Source organism: Trichosurus vulpecula, chromosome 3 (assembly GCF_011100635.1).
Source record: "Trichosurus vulpecula isolate mTriVul1 chromosome 3, mTriVul1.pri, whole genome shotgun sequence".
Lineage (NCBI taxonomy): Eukaryota > Metazoa > Chordata > Mammalia > Diprotodontia > Phalangeridae > Trichosurus > Trichosurus vulpecula.
In genome coordinates, this window is record NC_050575.1 from 136,423,547 (window position 1) to 136,444,958 (window position 21,412).

At 45.4% G+C, this 21,412-nt stretch overlaps 1 protein-coding gene across 1 annotated transcript in view; it reads left to right on the top strand.

Annotated features, from left to right (window-relative positions):
• The first annotated feature begins 11,342 nt into the window (after positions 1 to 11,342).
• Positions 11,343 to 21,412, top strand: part of SLC7A10 (solute carrier family 7 member 10) — a 48,594-nt gene continuing 38,524 nt past the window's right edge. Inside the window, exon 1 of the mRNA XM_036748379.1 lies at positions 11,343 to 11,547. Coding sequence (XP_036604274.1) covers positions 11,373 to 11,547 — 175 coding nt within the window. The 5' untranslated portion in view covers positions 11,343 to 11,372. The remainder of the gene's footprint in view (positions 11,548 to 21,412) is intronic.

Sequence of the window (21,412 nt, forward strand, 5' to 3'; positions counted from 1 at the left end):
TCAGTATTTAGCTTTGTAGCCCTAGCCCTAACACTATGCCTTATATATGATTACATTGAATTGAATTATGCTAGGGAAGTGAGGCCAGAGGAGAAAGAGGAAACCTAGGTCCTGTGCTCAAGGCATTTCTAGTTTATGGGAGACCTCAACTGGTTCATAGTTAAAGGGGGAGAGGGAGAAAGACAAAGGAGCAGTCCCTAAACCTAGACCTGACAATCTGGTGCAACAGAACAAGATAGATAATACAAGCAAGTGACATCATCACTCAGTGCCTCAGTTTCCACATATTTAAAATGAAGGCATTGGAGGAAAGGACATCTGGGGTCCCTCCTAGCTTCGGATCTGATTACGAGTTGCACTGTGTAGAAGGGAGCTGTCCAACCTCAAGGGAAAGAGAAACAGTGCAGGCTCCAGGAGGTAGGGCGGAAGCTGAGCTTTTGAGGGCAGGTAGGATTTGGAGAGACAAAGAAGAGTGGGAATAGCAGGAGGGAATGTAAAAAAAAAAATGGGCAAGAATTGTTCACTTTAGTCCCAGAGAGAAGAACTAGGAGAAATTCATAGGTGGAAATTGTCAAGAAGCAGCTTTAAGTTTCCATATATGGAAAAACTCTCAAATAACTAGAGAGCTTCTTAACCCTGTATGTGTGTGTCATGGAGACCTTTGGCAGGTTGGAAAAGTCTATGGATAGGCCTAATGTTTCAAATGCATCAAATAAAACATATAAGATTACATACAGATCCAACTATATTGAAATAGTTATCAATTTTTTAATGAAAAGTTCATGAACCCCAAGTTAAAATACCCTAGATCTCCCAAAGTGGCATGGGGTGTCTTAGGAAGTGATGGTTTCCTTGGCACTAGAAGTCTTCCAACAGAGACTAGATGACTCCTTATTGGGGATGCTATAGAGATGATTTTTATTTACATATGAGTTGAACTAGATGAAAACTGACATCTCTTCCTGCTCAGATTCTTGTGATTCTACTCTGAGGCAGTGAGGCGCTCATTTTGCCCTCTGTCTTTATTCCCTGAGGGGTTGGAAAAATAGCTCACTCTTCTTCCTAGTCGCTGAAGGGCAATATGCTAATGAGGCACTAGGAAACCTGCCAGATTGGGAATCAGGACACCTGAATTCTAATCCCACCTCTATCATGAATTTGCTGGGTCTCTGGTCAATCATTTCTTTTTCTGGGCTTTAGTTTACTTACCTGAAAAATAAGGCTAATAATCCCTGCTCTACCTTCCTCCTAAGACCTAGTGGGATCTCGACTGAGAAAGCCCTTTGAGACATTAGGAGCTCAATTACTGGACTAGGGAAAGGTGGTCTTCCTATGAAACTGTGAAAGTACCAGTGTCTGTCATTTTCCCCCTCTGTCCTCAAACCTAGTACTCTCTTTACATTGAGGACTCTGGCTGGCTCATTTACTTTGAGTAGAGTACAGAAGGGCTAATAGAGGAACGAAGAAGAGGGTAATGTTTACTTCTGGGAGTACTATGTTAATGGCACAAGGAAGAAGAGAATAAGGCAAAAATAAGTCTGTACCTTCATGGTGTTCATGGTCTCTCAAGTGGTAATCAGATCATAGAGCTCAACCAATTAATAAGCCTCCATAGTGTTGAGGTTTAGGGGTGCTGGGACCCCAAAATAGCAACATGCCAGTTCCTACCCGAACAAATTTGACCCAAGCCTTCTTTCAAACAAAGTAAAACAAAGTTTACTAAAGATCCCCCACATTGGGTAGACTCTTAAGGAATCTGAGCATTTGTATGGCTAATGCCAGACAGCCAGATTGAGCCTCGAGCCTTTGTAACCCTAATGAAAGCAGGCTAGATAGATTCTGAGCACTTTCATGGGAACAAGATGGTTCTTATATACAGAAAGACTGAGGGAGGAATCCAGAGCTGGTTAAGTAGTCTGGGGTGTCTGGAGGTGAGGGGGTTCAGAGATGGTCTTGATGGGAATGGTTAGTAGCCTGGGATGACTAACGGTCGAATCTTGGGAAGATCTCAGTGGGAATGACCAGCATCCTGGGGTGACTAGAGGTAGGATCTTGAGGGGAATGACCAGTATCCTGGGCTGACTAGAAGTCAAATCTAAGGAGGATCTTGATGGGAATGACCAGTACCCTGAGGTGACTAGAGATCAAATCTCGGTTGGATCTTGATGGAAGCGACCAGTAGCCTGGAGAATGGAATTAAAGGTGGGAAGTAGCTGAACAGAGATTTGGGCATGGAGATAATGAAAGGCTTATGGCCTCAAGGGAAGGCCAGATCAAGTGGGGAAATGCAAGGAGATTTCAAGGCGGGGTTTTTCCAGGGCCTTTTAGACAAATGGGACCCGAACTCTTTTGGGGTGAGGGACAAAGGTCTCGGCTTGGGCCCGTACCCTATCAAAGGACTGTGAAGCTGGTAGGTCATGCCTAGACTCCTCCAGAGCAGTGATTCCAAAGCGGAGGCTAGAGGCACCACCCCCCCCACCCCCGCCCAAGAGGCCAAGGAAAGGGTATGTGATCAACCGAATCAGGGTGAGAAGATGGCTTACATACCACCCTCCCCTCAATAGCGAATAATGGGCTATGTCTCCAAACAATGTAATCATGTAGCATGTAATCTGCCCTTCACCTATTACAACCTAAAACTCTTGCACTCCGCCCCAAGCTTTCAACCTTCCCGGCTTCTGAGAAAGGGATCAGCCTTTCACGTTGTTGGATACTAACCCCAGCCCAGGCAATCACAACTGCACCGGTACCATTCCCAACACCACCACCACCCCTTGCCCCACTCCCACACACCAGAAATATAGACAGATAGATAGATAGATAGAAGAATGTGATTTTTTTTTAATTGGAAATCATTGCTCCAGAGGCACACAAAGTATTAGTGTTCTCCCCCAGGTTTATGAGGAACATAGATAAAACCCAAACTTTAGGTACTGATGGCATGAGTTCCAAGCTACCAAATAACAAATACTCCCTTCCCATTCTTCCTTTTCCCAGTCTCCTTCCTCCTCTTCCTCCCTCTCCCCTTCTCCTGAATGAAACTGCTACTTCTATGTCCCTCACATAGCCTCCATGTTAGCCCTGGGGTTTGCATACTATATATACCCTACCAACATTACCAGGAGTAGCAACAGTAGTGGGCTGAGCTCTCTGAGGGCAGGTACTGAGTAGTACACATTTCTGTCATCTCTCAAGACCAACAGTGAGACATACACATGGAAGATGTTCAACACATGATGGATGAAAGAAACTGGCCAGCATCTGAGGCAGGGTTTGAACTTAGGTCTATCCCAACTCCATGTGCAACATGCTAACCACTGCACCACCCAGCTACATAAGCGCTTTCATCACACCTCAGTGATGACAGTAAGTGCCATAGGAGATCAAAGAAGGGATGGATAGGATCGTGAGATATAAAAACCATCTATTCCAACACCTTCATTTTACAAATGAGGTCATTGGGAACCCCAAGAATGAAAGTGATTTGCCCAAGGTAATACAGTTAAGTGGCAAAGTTGAAGGAAGGGATACTTTACCTGGACAGAAGGAATGGAAAGAACCTAGCTAAGTGAATAGGAGGGGGAAGGATGTCCAAGTGGAGAGAAGAATGTGAGCCAAGTTAGAAATTCGGAGAACATTCAGTGCTCTGGGAACAAAGACACCATTTGGATCAGAATGCAAGATAGGAGAAGTAATAGGGATGAAAAGGTAGGTCTGAGGCAGACTATAGAAGCCTAGACTGGGTGGCTAAGGAGTTTGTACTAACAGATTGAAGAAAACAGGGACTGAAGCCCTTCTCCCTTTTCCCACATACACCCCTACAGGTCCTCATCATTTTCTCACCTGAACCTTTGGAATAGTCTCTCAGACTATAGACCACCCCCACCTCCAGTCTTCCCCACCTTCAGCCATCCCTCACACACTTGCCAAAATCATTTTCCTAATGTATGGATGTAACTGTCTTTAAAAAAAAAATCCTTGCTCAATAATTTCAGTGGTTCTCTATTGCCTATAAATTACAAAACAAATTCTTTACTCTGACATTCAAGGTCCTTCACAATCTGACTTTAACCCACCCATTCAGCCTTATTTCACAAGACTCCCCTTCACACACTCTACACTCCAGCCAAACTGCATGCCTGCTCAGCCTTTCCCTGATTTCCTGCACAGGATGTCAATTCCCAACTAAGTAACCATCTTTTCCATGAAGCCAGTGCTGATTCCAAATTTCTCTCAAACGTTTCATCCCTCAGTCTTGTTATCTCCTATGTATTCTCTCATAAGAGACAATCTAGTGTGGTGTGTAGAGATAGCTGGCTTTAGAGTCAGCAGTCCTAGGTTCAACTTCTATCTCTGTCCATATATTAGTTGTGTGACCCAGACAAGTCACTTAACCTCTCAGTGTCCTAATTCATTTAAAATTTGTTTATAATTTAGTGCCCCAATCAAATTATTTTGATGAGACTGTAAGTTGCAGGGAGGGAGTTTCCTCACTAAGAGTACCCTCCAAGGAAATCCCCGCTTGGATTTTTAAAATGTCTTTAAAAACAACACACTTTAACATAACATTTCCATAATTCTATCCTGGCACATTGTATTATCATTATTTCCATACATCTCAACCCCCACTAGCTGGACTATAATTTCCTTGAGGGCAGCAAGAACCATTTCTTAATTCACCTGATTATCTCCCAGAATATAACACAATGCTCTATATTAGCTGGTGCTCAATTAATGTTCAGTTGAATTGAGTTGCTGATGACTTCTGAGGGAGAAGGTAAGTTTAAATTTCAGAGGCCCCCAAAAGTTTGTGAAATGCCCTGCCCCCAGAAACATCCTCAGGGACTCCTCTATGTCTGGACGCTAATCCTCTACATGTCCCTTCACTCTCCCTAAGGGTTCTAGGATGGGCATTGGGTCTCCACCAACAGAGGGGACTTAAATTACCTGCAAATTTCTAGAGAAGATGCATTTTTAGTCCTAAATTACCGGGCTTCACCCCCCTTTGCAGGTGTAGATAGGGCTTGAGGCTTTCTTTAAGAAAGTGGAGGCACTGACCTCTCTGTATCTGGTATCTGGGGCAGGACGGGAAGTGTACCAAGAATTCCCCGCAGACAGACACAGGGAGAGTACAGAGGAAATGTTGGCTCCCACATCCCTCTAACCGATTCTATTTGCACACAACGTGCAGAGTTTTTCTCCACCCCACCCCCTTCCCTCCATCTCTCCCTCTCTACTTCCCTCCCTCCCTGTGTAGACAACATACATCGTTTTCTCCCTCCCTCCCCCTTCTCCCTGCGTAGACAAACAGAGCCTTCCCTGGGGCCTCTGCCAGGTCATGTTTAATTCAGTTGGCATCCTCTGGGCCCCCCAGTTGGGCTCCCTCCATCCCTCCTCCATTTGCCTTCTCTCCCTCCCTGCCTCCCTCCCTTTCTCCCTCTCTCCCTCCTCTGCTCTCCTTCTCTGGGAGCATCAAAGGACACTGCAAAAGAGAAATCTCAGCCTTGGGCCCATTTCAAAGTTGGGACTTGAGGCAGTGCAGATGGGTCCGGGCTGCAGGCAGTGAGGTGGCTGGGGGACCAGAGGTTTCTGTGTTTCTGGCCCAGATCACTGGCCCTCTACCCCAAGAGAATATGTGGCCTGAGCAGGTAGGGTAGTCCTTATCAGGCTCTCTAGCTGCTCTCCTCCCCTCAGGAGCTCCCACAGGAGAGTCTGTTTGAGCTGGGGGAACCACACACTTTCCCAGAAATATAGGAACAATTCCTTTAGCTGGGCAGGGGCGGGGGGAGTACTTCATCCGAATTCAGGGGACACTGTGTGACCTGGGCACCGGGCCTGGAAGGGGAAAAAAGAACATTTTGTTGGCAGGCGGTGAGGGGAAGCCTCTCTCTCCACCAGCTTTGGGTTTGCTGAGCCTGGGATGTCCGTTGTCTGTCCCTCTTTGGAATTGGCCAGGGCAGAGAGTCCAACCACCTGTGGGCTCCTACATCCTCATAAAAGGCTCAGGAATCTAGCACTCCCTGGTCCTCATCTTTATTGAGATGTGGTATGCCTGCCCTGACTTATTCTGAGAAGAGTAAAAGGATTGGGGAGGGGGCAGGGAGGAACAAGGAAGGGCAGCAGCAGCTGGAGAAGAAAATACAGGGCAGATTTATCATAAGATCTCTAGGTTAGAGAGGACCACAGAAGTCTCCTAATCAAACCTGTACCTCAGCAGGAATCCTTTCTACAACAGACCAGAGAAGTAATTGCCCAGCTCCTGCTAGAAGCCCTCTACTACCTTCTGAGGCAGCCCATGCCAATTCTGAATGGCTCTAACTGTTAGGAAGTTTTTCCTTACCCTGAGCACAGACCTGCCTCTTTTCTTCTTCCTCTCCTCGCTCCTAATTCTACCCTTTGAGTTGAACCTTCTCACATAACAAACTTTCAAATACTTGAAGATCTGTACTTCCCCTGGGTTGCCCAATCTTTCCTTTCCAGCCTAAATTTCTCTACTTCCTTCTGACAGCCTTCTTATGCCATGATTTTCCATAGGCTCACTTCCTCTGGACAAGTGTCCCTTCTAAAATGGAGTATCCACAACCAAACAGGATAATCCAAACGTGATCTAAGCAAGGCCAAAGTCAGGGATACCATCACCTTCCTGCTCCCGTGCATTCTACCCCTCTGAATGCAGTCTAAGACCACTAGACTTTTAGACACCACCTTAGCATACTTTTGATTCATATTGAATTTGTAATCCACTAACACCCCCAGATCATTTTCACAGGACTGTTGTCCAAACATATCTCTTCAAACAAAATTGTACAGTTAGGTCTTTGAACTAGTGTGAAGTTCCATATTCATCCCTGTTAAGTGGCATCTTAAAGTTAGATCATCTTAGTTTGTTGAGCTCCTTGGGGCTCATCCAGAGCATCAGCTTTCCCTTTCTCAGGGACTGACCTCTGGGAGCTCCTAACCTGAGCTAGGAGAGATACTATCACATGGTATCAGAGGAAAAAGGACTGGGTTTGGAATCAGAACCCTGTTAAAGTGCCCTGCTCTCAGCTATTTACTAACCTTGGACAAATCTCTTTTCCTTTCTGGGCCTTGGTTTCCTTTGGGGTATGGGGTTGGGGGGGAGGAATGAAGATGTAGGACTTCATTATATCTAAGGTTCCTTTTAGTTCTAAATCATTGGATTGTATGGCTGTGCTCACCCCTACGTATCTCAGGAAAAGAATTATAAAAAGAATTCTGGAAAAAGTTATGTCTCCAATGCAAGGACTAGACACAATTCCAGAGGACTGATGATGAAACATGCTATCCACTTCCTGAAAGAGGGGTGATGGACTCAGGGTATAGAATGAGACATACATTTTTTGGATATGGCCAATGTGGAAATTATTTTGATTTATTCCAGAGTTTTTGTTTCCTTTTTTCCCCAATGGGGTTTGTAGGAGGAACAAATTTTTGTTAGTGGACAAAAGTTAAGATTAAATAAAAGCATTGTATCTTTCCTGGAGGATAGAATAGACAGAAAGTTTGGAATAATTAAGGAATACTCCAAGGAGAGACTTTGGAAAAGAAAGAAAGGAAAAGGAGTTGATAAGAGCATAGAAAAAGGTGCAGAGGCAGGAATAAGCTCTGCCTGTTCCAAGGCTTGTGAATATATCAGTTTATGGAACATAAGAAAGGTAGGGCAACATCCTATTGTGGAAGACCTTGAATGACATGATAGGAATTTAGCATGTTTCCTGTGGCTGTTATGAAAACCAAAGGTGCCAGGACAGAGGATACTAAAGACATCTTGGATTAGGAAGATTACATTAGAAGAATATGAAGATTGGATTTGAGGAGGGGTACAATCCATTCCACTTTGGGGAAACTCTGATTATTAGGCCTGCTTCCCCATAACTCACTGCTCTTAACTCTGCCCCCCAACCCCTGGTTGTCAATGTTCCTTGCAAAATTTGGCTTTCAGAACTGGACACAACGTTCTAGGTGCGGTCTGTCCAAGGTACAACAAGACTTTCATCTCCCTTGTTCTGGACATTAAGTGTCTATTAATGAAGCCTAGGGTGCTTTTTTAGTTGCTAGGTTAATGCTGATGACTTATAATAACTTTGCAGTCCATTGAAACTCCCAGGTCCTTTTTACTCAAATTGTTACCTAGTTACACTTTCCCATCCTACATTTGTGCAGTCGATTTTTTTTTGAACCCAGGTAGCTCTTCACATTTAGGCCTATTAATTTTATGCTACCTGAAACACCATCACCTCAGAAGAATCACAATTGCAGACTACCCAAAGAGCAATGAAGAGAGATGTGAAGGTTGTGAGCAAAGGTAGCATGTTAATAACAGCACTCTATCCACTGTGCCACCTAGTTGCCCTAATAATGATGACTTGCATGCCAAATGTGACATAAAAGATACCAAGAACATTTAGAACCATGTGAGCTAGGAGGTGAGCTAAACATGTAGGAAGAGTGAGATCTAACAGATGGCTAAACCATGCTCCAGTGGAATCCCTAAGATATTAAAATTAGCAAAGAAAGTCTCCAGTGCAATGGCTGGATCCTCGAAGGAAAATCTGAATAAAAAAATAGACCAATATGGCACAAGATGAAAACCTATGGCTGCAACATACTCCAAGAAAAGAAGTGCCCATGTCAGCAAGAACTCAGACCCATTTGTGATTTTGTCTCTGTGACCACTCTCTTAGGTAAGCACTGATCACAACCCTTCTACCCCTTGGTAGATGGTCTTCATTAATTGTTATGGCCAAAATTCAGTGCCAAATGGAAAACCTGCTAAGCCTTTCATAAATGAACAAGATGTTCCTTAGAGGAGAGAAATGCCCTCCACTGTCTGTGTCATATTCCTTCTCAGCTTAGTAGGGCTTTCTAGTGTTTGTGCTTGTCTACATAGCCCCCAAGAAAGTAAGGTTGCCTCCATACCCCAAAAGAAGATCACGGCAAAAGATCCATCCAAGATTCCAAGTATAAATTGATCTAATTATATTCAGTCCATTATTCTAGCTTGTTGAGATCTTCTTGGATCCCAATTTTGCCATCCTTTATGTCTATGCAGATTTTGGCATAGTTCGCCATTCCTTCCTCCTGGATATTCTCTTTCCTTGGCTTCAGAGAAACTAAGCTCTCTTCCTTCTTCCTCTCTAATCACTCTTGTCACTATGGCTTTTCATCCTCTTCCTAACCTCTATTATGAGAGCTCTCCTTGGTCTATCTTTAGCCCTCTTCTCTTTCCAGTCATTACTATCTACCTTGGCAATCTCATTCTCCCCCTTCCCCACCCACGAATACTGAAACTCCCAGATATACTTTGAAAACCATGACCTCCTTTTGAGATCCAGTTTATCACCTTTAGCTACATATAAGTCATGTCTATCTAGATGTTCCCCAGTCATCTTAAATTCAACATATCCCAAACCAAGTTTATTATCTTTTCCCTAAACCAGCTCATCCTCCTGACTTTACTATTTCTACCTGCAATGCCATGATTCAACCTCCTTCTTATGGTAAACAAGGCCTCTGATCAATCAACCAAGAAACATTTAATAAGCACCTACTGTTTGCCAGATATGAGGGATATAGATAATAATAGCTAATATTTATATAGCACTTAACTATGTGCCAGGCACTGTACTAAGCATATTATAATTATTATGTCATTTGACCCTCACAACAACCCTGAGAGGTAGGTGCTATTATAATCTCCATTTTACAGATGAGGAAACTGAGGCAAACAGAGATTGAATGAGTTGCCCAGTATCACATAGTAAGTGTCTGATGATAGATTTGAACTTAGATCTTCCTGATTCAAGGCCCAACACTCTATCCATTGAGCCTCCTAGCTTCAAAAGTGAAGCAGTTTCTGTCCACAATAAGCTCACATACTACTGTTTTAACCTACTTTTCCAACTCTGTCTCTCATCTCGTTCTGCACTTTGGCCAAACTGCTCTCTCTGTCTGCTAAATACATCATTCCATCTGCTTCTGTCTCTTTGCTCACTCCTCCCCGCCCCCCAAATATAGAAGGCCCTTCCTTTCCTTCTTCAGCTTTTGCATTCCTACCTGTTCATTACAGGTCTTTCCAAATACCCCTTTCATGAAGCCTTCCTTGAATCAGTAGTAGCAATCTCTTCCCTCAGGCTCCCAGAGCCCTTTGATTGCTACCTCTCTAATGCACATGTTTCATGTGCTCTGTTATCATTATTGAGTTTTGTATTTTATTCCCCTACTAAACTATGAGTTCCAAGAGGCCCAGGAGCCTGTTTTATCTTAACTATGTAAACTAAACCGATTATCTATCATGGTACCCAGTACCTTGCGCACAGTAGGCTCTTAATGAATGTCTGTTGAAGTGTATATGTAATACATGTTTGGTGACTACATTCAACATATTAACCACCCTTGTCTTCCTCAAAGCACCCATCTTAACAAAAGGGTCTTCAATTAAATACTTGTTGAATGAAGACATAAGTTTAGAGTTGACCATCTTTGGAACTAATTAAAAATCCCCTGACCAGACACTTACTTCAAATAGAGCTTTGGCCCCAGCCATAGCCCCATCTCTCAATCTGACTGAGACCTAAGTCTGACTTCAGAGGAAGCCATGACCCTTACCCTAGACTGAGATGAACACTGGTGCCAGGCTAAATGTTGAGCCTGGTATGTCAGACTAACCCTCTAACCTCACAGACTAAGACCTATCCTCCGACTGAACTGTCCCCAACCTTTGGATCACTGGTCATGGGGAATAGGAGGTGAGAAAATGTGGGATGCCCAAAGTCCTCCATCATTTTGCCCTTCAGGAGACAACCCAAAGTCCCCTCCCATCTGGGGGGGATGAAGATTGTCTGTAACATTCCCAGGGTATTGTGCTGAGACAGTATTATAGAGCCTTGCGCTGGAGGCTCATCTGGTTGAAGGTTCCCTTATGCCCCTAATAAGCTGTATCCCCGGATCAAAAGTGTCATTTCCTCAGGGCCGGGCATAGAGTTCTCGAGGGGTTGATTAGGTCTAACTCACTGCTTGTGGGCATCAGATCATCCAAATTCAGATCTACGAAATGGTGCTCCAGGGGCCCTTCAAACTTTCTCCAGGACCCTGGCAGCTCAGTCTAAAACTTTTTCTTTCTTGTCCTCTATCTTAAGGGGCCACGGGGCTCAGGGATGAAGATTTTGCTTTAAGGGAGGGTCTCTCAGTCAGTGTCCGCGTTGGGGCCCCTCCCCCGTCCTCCAGCCCTCCAAGGGATAGGGCCTGGACCCCGGGCGGAGCGCCAGCGCATGCGCCTGCAGGTCTGCGCTGCCGGTGGCTGCGAGGCGCGGACCCGGCGCAGATTGAGTAGGGGACTCCGGGACAGCGACATGGCCGGACAGACGCAGCAGCCGAGCGGGGGCGGGGACGGGGGCCCTAGTCCGAGCCCAAGCCCGCCCGCGGACAGCTTGGCCGCGGCCCCAGCTCCGGCCCCAGCTGGGGTAGAAGAGAGGGTAGCACTGAAGAAGGAGATTGGGCTGGTGAGCGCCTGTGCCATCATCATTGGTGAGCAGGGGCTGGTACCCCGGGCCGGGACAGAGGGAGGGAGCAGGAGGGAGGCTGTTGGGGTCGGGCTGGGGACCCAGGCACCGGGCAAGCTGTCTGCATTGGGCACTCCGGGAACAGCATGGCCCCCAGCAAGTTGAGCAAAGTTGGCTACGGTCAGACCTGTTGGAGTGCCAGCTGCTCTGGGGTTCGCTCGCTCGGCACGCAGCGCCCCCGCCCGGCTCGGCCCGCGCCCGGGACACCCTCCTTTGAAGGGACGAGACTGGATGGGATGGGTCTGGTCCCGAGAGGTCAGGGACACGTGCCTCACCCGCACCCACTCCCCTCAACAAACACCTCCCGGCAACCAGGAGGTTTTCCAACCACCCACCCCGGGACCACAGCCGCGATGCAGGGCCCCCGGCATAGAGCGGTTCGGCGGTGTCCCCATCTGCCCTCGTGGCACCAAGAGACGAGTCCAGGAGCAGCCACAGCTGATGAAATACTGAGTCTCAGGGCTATGTCTCTCCCTGTCCTGGCCAGAGCCTTCCCGGTCCCAAAACAGTTTCCCAGTACTGGGTGCCCTGACTCCCGATGTATAGAATCAAACGCCGCCAGTTCCCACCTCCCTAGTCTGAACATAGCGCGCACGCCCCCCACCCCCACCCCCACCCCAGCCCTCAGTCTCTTATTCCCTAGTACCGCGTCTCGTCAAACCCAGGATAGTGATCTTCCTCTTCCGGGACACCTCCTCCTCCCCAATCACAGGGGACCAGGCTCCTCTCACCGAGCCAAAAAGTACTTTTCTCTTAAGCACCTAAGTTAGTGCGCAAAGTTCCCCTAGCAAAGCTAGTCCTTGCTCTCCAAAAGCTGGGCGCCAGAAGACGGGAGCATCTGGTGCTACTTTGGGAGTCGAGATGCTGGGAGGAGAGAGTGTCAAGGCTTTGGAAGAGGGACTGGTAGCTGCAGAGAATGTCCCAAAGGGGAGGATTTTTAAGGGGAGAAGTTTTGCGGTCAGGTCTGGGATGGGGTGATGCTATCGCACCAGAATCTCCCGGGAGCAGAGAACCTGTAGCAAAAAGCAGAGGAGCAAGAAGAGACAATATTGTGGCGAAGAACTTTTGTAGTGGGAACTTTATAGGAAAGGAGAGAAAATTTTACCAAAAACCTTTAGAGCGGGAAGAAAGGAAATTGTAGCAATGAACAAAAGAAGATGTAGCCAAGAGCTTCGTCGGAAGAGAGCTGAAAAATTGTTGCGGTAGAAGGGGAAAGGAGAAGGGTTTTGGACGATGGGGCTGCGTGTTTAATTTGCAGAGCGGCTGGGTGAGATCGAAGCCTCTCCTTACAGGTGCTCAGCCCCTGGACCTACCTTTATTTCCCCACCAGACTGAGTAGCGACTAGGGAGGTGGTGGCAATTAAGAGGCAGTGGGAGAAGCAGCTGGGATTTATGGCAAAAAGTCCTGAGCAGTACACTTGGGTGAGGGCTCCAGCTCTGCTACTAACTGGCTAAGTGACTTTCAAATCATTTCTCCGTCTGAACCTCAGTTTCTTCCTCTGTAAAGTGGGGATAACAACATCCCACATTGTGGGATTGGGGTGGGGGGAGTAATTCAAAGAATGTTGTGAGGATTAAGTGAGATTGTGACTGAGAAAGTGCTTCCAGAAGTGTCAAGTCCTGGGGTTAGAGGTACTACTAGGAAGGAGCTTGGTCTTAAGAGGAGGGAATGAATCGAGCACACAAATGAGGAAGGTATTTGACCTTGAGGATTCAGAGGGCAGGCCGTAGAAGGAGGGGAGAGGTAGAGCCAGCTAGAGGGGGCAGGTGGAGTGTGAGAGGTTTCAGGGGGAGGACCTCCAGAGGCTGGGAATAAGAATAATTGCTTGTTCTAATCTTAGCACCATCTTTGACTGAGTGTGAACTTAGGCAGGCAGTCAGCAGCTCTGTTCCTCAGTTTCTCCATGTGTAAAATAGATTTTCAATCCCTGTCCCTCACTAGATATTTCAATAAAATCAAGAGGTACTTACTAATATCTAATATATTCCTGGCCCTGTTCTGGGTTTTACAGGTTCTTTCTCTCTCTGTCTCTCTCTCTGTCTCTCTCTCTCTCTGTCTCTCCCTCTCCCCCCCACCCCTCTCCTCTCCCCTCCCTCTGTCTCTCCTCTCTCTGTCCTCTCTGTCTCTTCTCTCTCTGTGTCCCTCTTGCTCTCTCTCTCTCTCTCCTCCCCTCTCCCTCCTCCTCTTCTCTCTCCTTCCTTTCTTCCTCTCTGCCTCTCAGGCTCAGTCACACACACACACACACACACACACACACACACACACTCACACACTTCTCAAGATGCTCCACTGAGGAAATAACTCTCATATCCAGAGTCCCATAGCTGGAAGGGACCACAGAGGACATCTAGTCTCTCAGTGCAGATCTCTATTTGAATACTGACAGTGATGACAAACTCAGTACCTATCAAAGCAACCTATTCCATTGTCGCACAGGCTAAATATTAGGAAGTTCTGAAACAAGACTTAATAACATAAGACAGTATGTAACTAGTGCCAAATGAACAGAACAAGTTCTGTGTTCTCTAGGAGGTGAAAGAATGGCGAGATCAGTGTGACCATAATGCTCATAGAAAGCTTCCAGGATGAGGTAAGAGAGCAGGATCGAATGCATGGATCCAGCTGGGCCATACCTGGACACCAGGGTCTGAGGCAGAATATTGATAAGATCACAGAATTTAGAGGAAGAAGGTATTCTAAAGATTATCTAGTTCATCCCCACTTTAGAGATAAGCAAATCGATGCCCAGATGGGTTAAGTAATTCACTCAGGATTTCACAGGTAGCAAGCACAGAAGTAAAACAAGATTTGTCTTTCCATTATACAGTACTGCCTCCGTTCAGGGCATCAAATCACTGCTGTTTCCTTCCTTTCCCCGATGGAAGGCTAGCCATGACTGTCCTCAGGATGGTCGGTGGGGTCAAGGAGGAAAGAAAAGAGGGCAGTGTATTTATGAGTCTCTGCTTCCTGATGTGAATAAGATCAGGTGTGCGCGCTTGAGTGTGTGTGGGTGTGGGTGTGGGTGTGTGGGTGTGTGTGTGTGTGTGTGTGTGTGTGCTGGAAGAGGGAAGCAAAAGGAATTCATGGAACTTTGGCAGGGATGTGTCCCATAGTCCAGGATCCTTAAGGACTTACTCTATATCCTAATTTCTTCTAGTAAGAAAAGGAAGGAGACACATTCCTAAATGTAGTACTAGATGTAAATAGTAACAGCACAACTGATCATGTCTGAGCCCAGGGGGACCCCCTACTCATCCCCACACCTAAATTTCAGCTTCTCAAACTATACTTGTGCATACACACACATACACACACACACACACCCCAAGAGTCATGGATCTCCACTTCCAGCCACACCCTTTGTTCTGTGAAGACTCAGCAGAAAAAGCATTGGTCAGATGTCAGGAGGAGAGATTTAATAAAGACTGGTTAGTTGTCTTAACTGCTATTCCCCTGAACATACCCCATAAGACCTCCCAAATTCTCATCCCAAGCCAGAATTTTTCTGAGCATTTCTTAGCTCCCTCCCTCTGTCTGTACAGTTCTTCTCATGGCTCCAGCTGAACATGTTATCTTAGGTCTCTTCTTTACCTCCCTGACAGTTCAGTTTTTGCACTGGTCTTGGGGGATGGGTAAAGGTACAGAATAATCTTGTATTTTCTTCACAGGCCTCCTTGTGTCCTCAGAGTTTATCTAGATGCTGTATCTCAGTTGAGTTGGGAGACTCATACTCCATAAAGTGCCTGCAAATACTCTTTTCTAGTATAGGTGGGGCCCAGAGCCTCCTGGGGGTGGGTGGGTGGGGGAACCACTGAAAGCACCTTAAAACTGGTATATTACAATAGTAGGGATAGAGAATGGATGTGAGATTTCCCTGGTCTAGGGAACTCTCAGGTAAAGAAATTCCCTCTACCAAAGCAAGAACATAGTGATCTTTTCTGGGACCCACAGTCTTAGGGAGCTGCCTAAAGTACTGAGAAGTGAAGTCACTTGCCCAGGTTCACACATCCGAAATGTCAGGGGCATGACTTGAAGCAAGGTCTTCTAGCCTTAGAGGCTAGCTCTCTATTCACTATGCCATACTGGCTCTGATGGCATATGATGATGATGGTGGTGATGATGATGATGATAGTAATAATAATAATTCAGGACTAGGTCATTGACACCAGAAATTACAGAAGAGTTATCCTTATAGCACATAGTAGGTACTTAATAAATGCTTGTTGACTCGAAGGAGCCCAGACTTCTTGAATGCCTAGTGAGACACAACCTGCTAGTGAGAATACATCAGAACCTCACTATCATCCATAACCTAATAGACAACAAATCTCCATACTATAATACAGACCTCAAAATGACCTTAATAATCCAACAAATAAATTATACAGGAACCATAGCATTATCCCAGACAAGCCTGTCGCCAACAGATACCTGGACCTAAATTTGAGTGATAAACATTTAAGAACAATGTGTTTAATTGATGTCACCACACCAAGTATTCCTTATCTCCAAGTCTCACAGAAAGAAAGGCTTTAAAAATGTAAATGCCTACTGGAAGAAATGAAAATTACATGAGTACAATTACAAGTACACATTATTCCTGTGATTTGATCTGCTGCTACAGTTGTACCACAGATGCTTTTTGATCCTACAGAAGATGAGCTTATATCCCAAAACTTAAATCATCAAAAGCAGTCACTTTTATCCATCTCGGCAAAAGTCACCGGAACATTCAATATACAGAAATAATAGCAGGGTAGTGACCTGTCTTAAGACCTATAGCAACAATCTGCTGTGGGGGTGTAAAATCCACCCACAACCAGCACCCAGAAAGCTGCCAGCACAGGTTCTTTGATCTGCTTTACTAAGGAAAGTAACTTTAAGGGGTTAACAATCTCAGTTTAATCAAACGTACAAATATCATTCACAGTTCAGGGGGAAAAGATCAGCCCCCTGAACTTCAAGGCAAATACAAACAGAAATTACAAACATCAACAGATAGACGTCTGATTCAAATCACAATACATAGTTACCAGTGCCAACTTCTGGGTTGCAAAGCTGGGGGGGAGTTTGCAGCTTGCCCAGAGTCTCAACACTCCTTCAATGAGTTTGCCCCAAAAGTCAAATGCCAAGCTATCTTCAATTATATCCTGTTCAGAACCCTGAGGGCTCTGATCTCACCCAGGCTGGGTGTGGGATAGTCCCAAATCAATGACTCCCAATTGTCTCTGTGCTGAGAAATAACCAAGACAAAAAGATCCCACTTTATCTGCCCCATTCAAACCAAGGCCAGAATCATTAAAGGCACTTCAGAAAAGAAAAGCAAAAAGTCCCACCTTAATTACAATTACAAGACCATTTCTAGCTGAACGAAGATGAAAATGGGATAATAATAAGTCACATTTTCCCAGTTTCACAAACTGCTTTCTTCATACCAGTCCTGTCAAATATTTATTACCTACTGGTGCCATGGCCCTGTGCCTGGTGCTCCGAAAGAGACAGATGGATGAAACCAGGAGTGTGATGGTAAATGCTTAACAACTGCTTCTCTGGGGAGAAAATATATGCATGACACACATTCCAATGTGATCTTCATTATTAACACTTTCTCCGTTACTTTTTAAAGTCTGGACAAACCACAGAACAATAAATCAAACCCTGATTTGTAGTCTTTGCCAAATTCTGAGGTGTACATGCTCTCACTGGAAAATTCAACAATCATGAAATTGGTATGAGCTGGCTCTAGCATAGGACTGGATGAAACCCATGTCTTCCAGGAGTTTATATCCTGGGGCCTCACTCAAAACTCCTTAGGGAGTCCTCATTGATGGCCAGCCAAAGACTCAGCTTTTGCTTGGGGGAGAGAGCAGACTATCACTTAGCTAGTAACTTTTACTCTGTCTCCTAGGAAATGCTTGTTGTGGGCTCAACTTTTCATCCAGCCCTGTACCCCTGCCCTTTTCCTCATCTCTGCCCAGGGGAGGAAGATGGCCTATGAATCGGGGTATGTGTGACTACCAGGTGCCATGGTCATTTCCATTAACTGGGAGCAATTCCCTCTCCATCCTTCCCACCCTGACCACCTTGTGCTATCCTGTTCTGCCCTTTCTTGTACTATGTCCTCTCCCCTGACATGGTCTCCCCCAGGGAAATCTAGGCCAAGCTCATACATAGGACCACCCTATTAAAGAATGTAAGAGCAGGAAGGAAATTTAAAGACCATGTTGGTCAGTCCTGTCATTTTACAAATGAAACTATGGCCCAGAGGTGGAAAGGAATTTTCCAGGGAAACAGTGCATGAGTAGCAAAGGAAGGACTACAGTCCAGACTCAGTCCAGACTCCCATCCCAGACACTGGGGTCCCAGAGGTCAGCCTGGGATCTTGTACAAGGCCACCTCTGTGTGGTACCCGGATGTGATTTCAAAGGCACAACACAAAAACTTTCTGTTCTCACCCAAAACAAACAGTCCACAGAAAGGGCCCACTTCTCTCTGCCTGCCTGCTTGACTGCCTGACTGCCTTCCCCCAGGAGCAAATGAACAAGCAAACAAGGGGAAATACTCTCTTCTTTGGTAGTGCTGACAACTCTCCCTGACAGTCCATCTTGCCTACGAGATTTAGGAATGTGCCTCTGAGTGCATCTGTGAGTGAGCAGTGCAGGAGCCTGAGTCCTTTCGTGCCTTGTGAATGTTTTCTGGAATTGAAAGGTGCTGCTGTGTGTGTCAGAGCCAGCCATGGCCCCACTTCGGGGCCTCCATCCTTCTCACAGGCCTCTAACAGAGGAGTGAGGAAGCACCTGGGATGTTGGGGGGAGGTGGAGGGCAGGGGAGGATTTCTCCTGTAGGTCTCTTTTACTCTCCTTCTCTCTCAGAGCTGTTCAGCAGAAGTACATCCAAGCCGTCAATCATTCATTCAGTAACCACGGGGGAAGATATATAAATAATAATAACAACTCATGCTGCTATAAAATTTTATGGTTTATAAACAGTGTTTCTCTCCCAACAATCCTGTAAAGTAGATGGTGGAAGCATTACAGTCTTCAACAGCTGAAGAAATGGAGACTAAGAGAAATTACTTATTTGCCCAAGCAAATGTTGGTTTTTCCACAGTCTGGAGGGAGAGATGAGAGAAACATGAAGAAACTGAGGCAAACAAGGTTAAGTGACTTGCCAGGGCCATACTGCTAGTGTGAGGCTGGATTTGAACTCAGGTCTTCCTGACTCCAGACCCTGTGCTCTATCCACTGTGCCACCTCGCTGCTCACATAATACATTTGTTGTTGTTCAGTCTTTTTCCTTTCAGTCCTGACTCTGTGACTCCATTTGCAGTTTTCTTGGCAGAGACACTGCAGTGGTTTGCCATTGCCTTCTCCAGCTCATTTTGCGATGAAAAACTGAGGCAAGCAGAGTTAAGTGACTTGCTCAGGGTCACACAGCTAATAAGTGTCTAAGGCTAGTTTTAAATTCAGGAAGAGGAGTATTCCAGGCCCTGTACTCTATCTACTGTACCATCTACCTACCCTACATAATACATACCCAAATATATAAATTAATAGGCTGTAAACCATATCAGAACATAATGAAAATGCAAGAGAGGTACAAAACGCTATAGATGGAAGATCATGTCTGTCATATCTGATTGGGGAATGAGGGAAGGTTTCCTTAAGGTGGTGTCTTCTGAGATGGTCCTTGAAGGCTGGGCAAGATTTTAAAAGGCAGAGATGAAAGAGAGGACATTCCAACCATTGGGAACAAACTCAGCAAAGGCACCGAGATGGGAAAGCATAGGGTTTGTACAGGGAACAGGGAGTCATGGAGACATGAGACCAGAGACATGGAGGGAAGATGGTAGTTGAAAAGGTAGGTTGCAACAAAATTGTAGAAGGTCTTAAGTACCAAGGTAAGGAGTTTAAAACTTATGATGTTGGTAATAGAAGATTTCTGAGTAGGGATTTAGTTTGATCACAACTGTTTGATCAGCAAGATTAATCCAGTAGGAGGAGGGGATGCAGGTTGCCTTGGAGCAAGAAAGACTGGAGTCAGTGAAACCAATAAGGTAGTTTGTTGTGACTCAACCCCATTGTGACTATGTTGTTGAGATGGCTTCCCTATCTAGACCAGCTAAACTTGACATTTATTGTGTAACATACTGAGTGTCCCAAAAGAGGAGATTGAGTCTGGGATAGCTGTGGTGGGTTCAGGCTTCATTGGCTGAATGGTTGATGTGTATATATGTTGAGAAGGCTTGAACAGTCACTTTTTCTGGTAGCAATAATTGCATCATGGGCTATGGGCCACATCACTGTTCATTCTGGGAGGCCAAATCTAGCATACGAGTCTGGCCCCTAACTCTCCCTCCCCACTTAAGTTAGTAAATGCTACTCTGGCAGTTATGGTAACACTAGCGCAGCAATAGTGAGGAATCCTCCAAAATTCCAGCGTGGAAAACAACTGAGAAGCTGGAGGGCCTGTGCAGCTTCTCTTTGTAAAAGTTATTCCTTACTCAAAATTTAAAAAAAAACAATTGTTAAAAATTGTTTTTACATGTAATTGGAAAAATATATATAAAAGTTTTCACATAAAAAAATTCTTAAAATTACTCCAACCTGACCTTTAATAGTTTCAGACCACGTAGCTCTACTGACACTTGCCACAATAACCCAGTATTTCAGACTCAGAGGCTGCCTCTGAGCACGACCTTCCTCTTTTACTGCAGCTTCCTAGGTGCTACCAGTGGCCTTTCCTGAGGGATGGGAAAAATAAGTGAAATTTCTCTTACTGATTTAGGGGCAACTTGGGGCTGCAGTGGATAGAGCATTGGATTTGGAGTCAAGAAGACCTCAGTTTGAATCCTGCCTGAGATATTTCCTAGCTCTGTGACCCCAACCAAATCAGTTAGACTCTCTCAGCCTCAGTTTCCTCACTTGTAAAATGAGGTAGTTGGACTCAGTGACCTCAAAGCTAGCCCTTCTAGCTCTGAATCTCTGCTCCTTTGATCCCTGGATTTATAGTCAGAGGAACTGAGTTTGAATCCTGGCTGTGCCAATTCCTATTTGTATGAACCCAGGCAAGTCAGACAATTTCCCTAGGCCTTAGTTTCCTCATCTGCAAAGTGAGGAGCTGGGCTAGATGGCCAGCAAGCTTACTTTCAGCCTTAAAGCAATGGTGCTCTTACTTAAGTGTTTAGCCTATCGAAGCTGGAAGAAACCTTACAAAATCATCTCATCAAAAATGCTCATTTTACATCTGAGAAAACTGAGGTTTCAAGGATCTGAAGTTTACATGACGCTTTGGAGTTTCCAGAATGGTTCCCTCACAACCCCTCTAGAATGTGGATTCTCATACAAGTATTATTAGCCCCATTTTATGGGTGAGGACTATAAGGCCCAGAAAGGTGGAATGGTTTGCCCAGTCATAGAGCTTGTAAGGATTAGAGCTGAATCTATATGTAATGGGAGCTTAGAATAAGCCTGATTCTCAGGCTAACATATCATGCCATTTCTTAATGTCCCAATAAGACAGTTACCTACCCAACGAGTTCATACTTTAGGAGGGGAAATAAAAAGAAGTTCATACATGCATAGGGTAGACCCCAAGGATCATGAGGTAGGCACCACTTTACAGATGAGGAAACCGAGTTACTGACACTGCCTTAATCAGAGATCAGAGAAGAAAGTGTTCACCTTCAGAGGGAAGGAGGCATCAGGGAAGGTAGTAAGTTTGGGAGAGAGGCATTAACAATTGGAGGTAGGAACAGGAAAGACATCCTTCTGTAGGTGGTGATAGAGCTGAGCTTTGAAGGGACCTCTAGGTAGAGATGAGTAGAGAG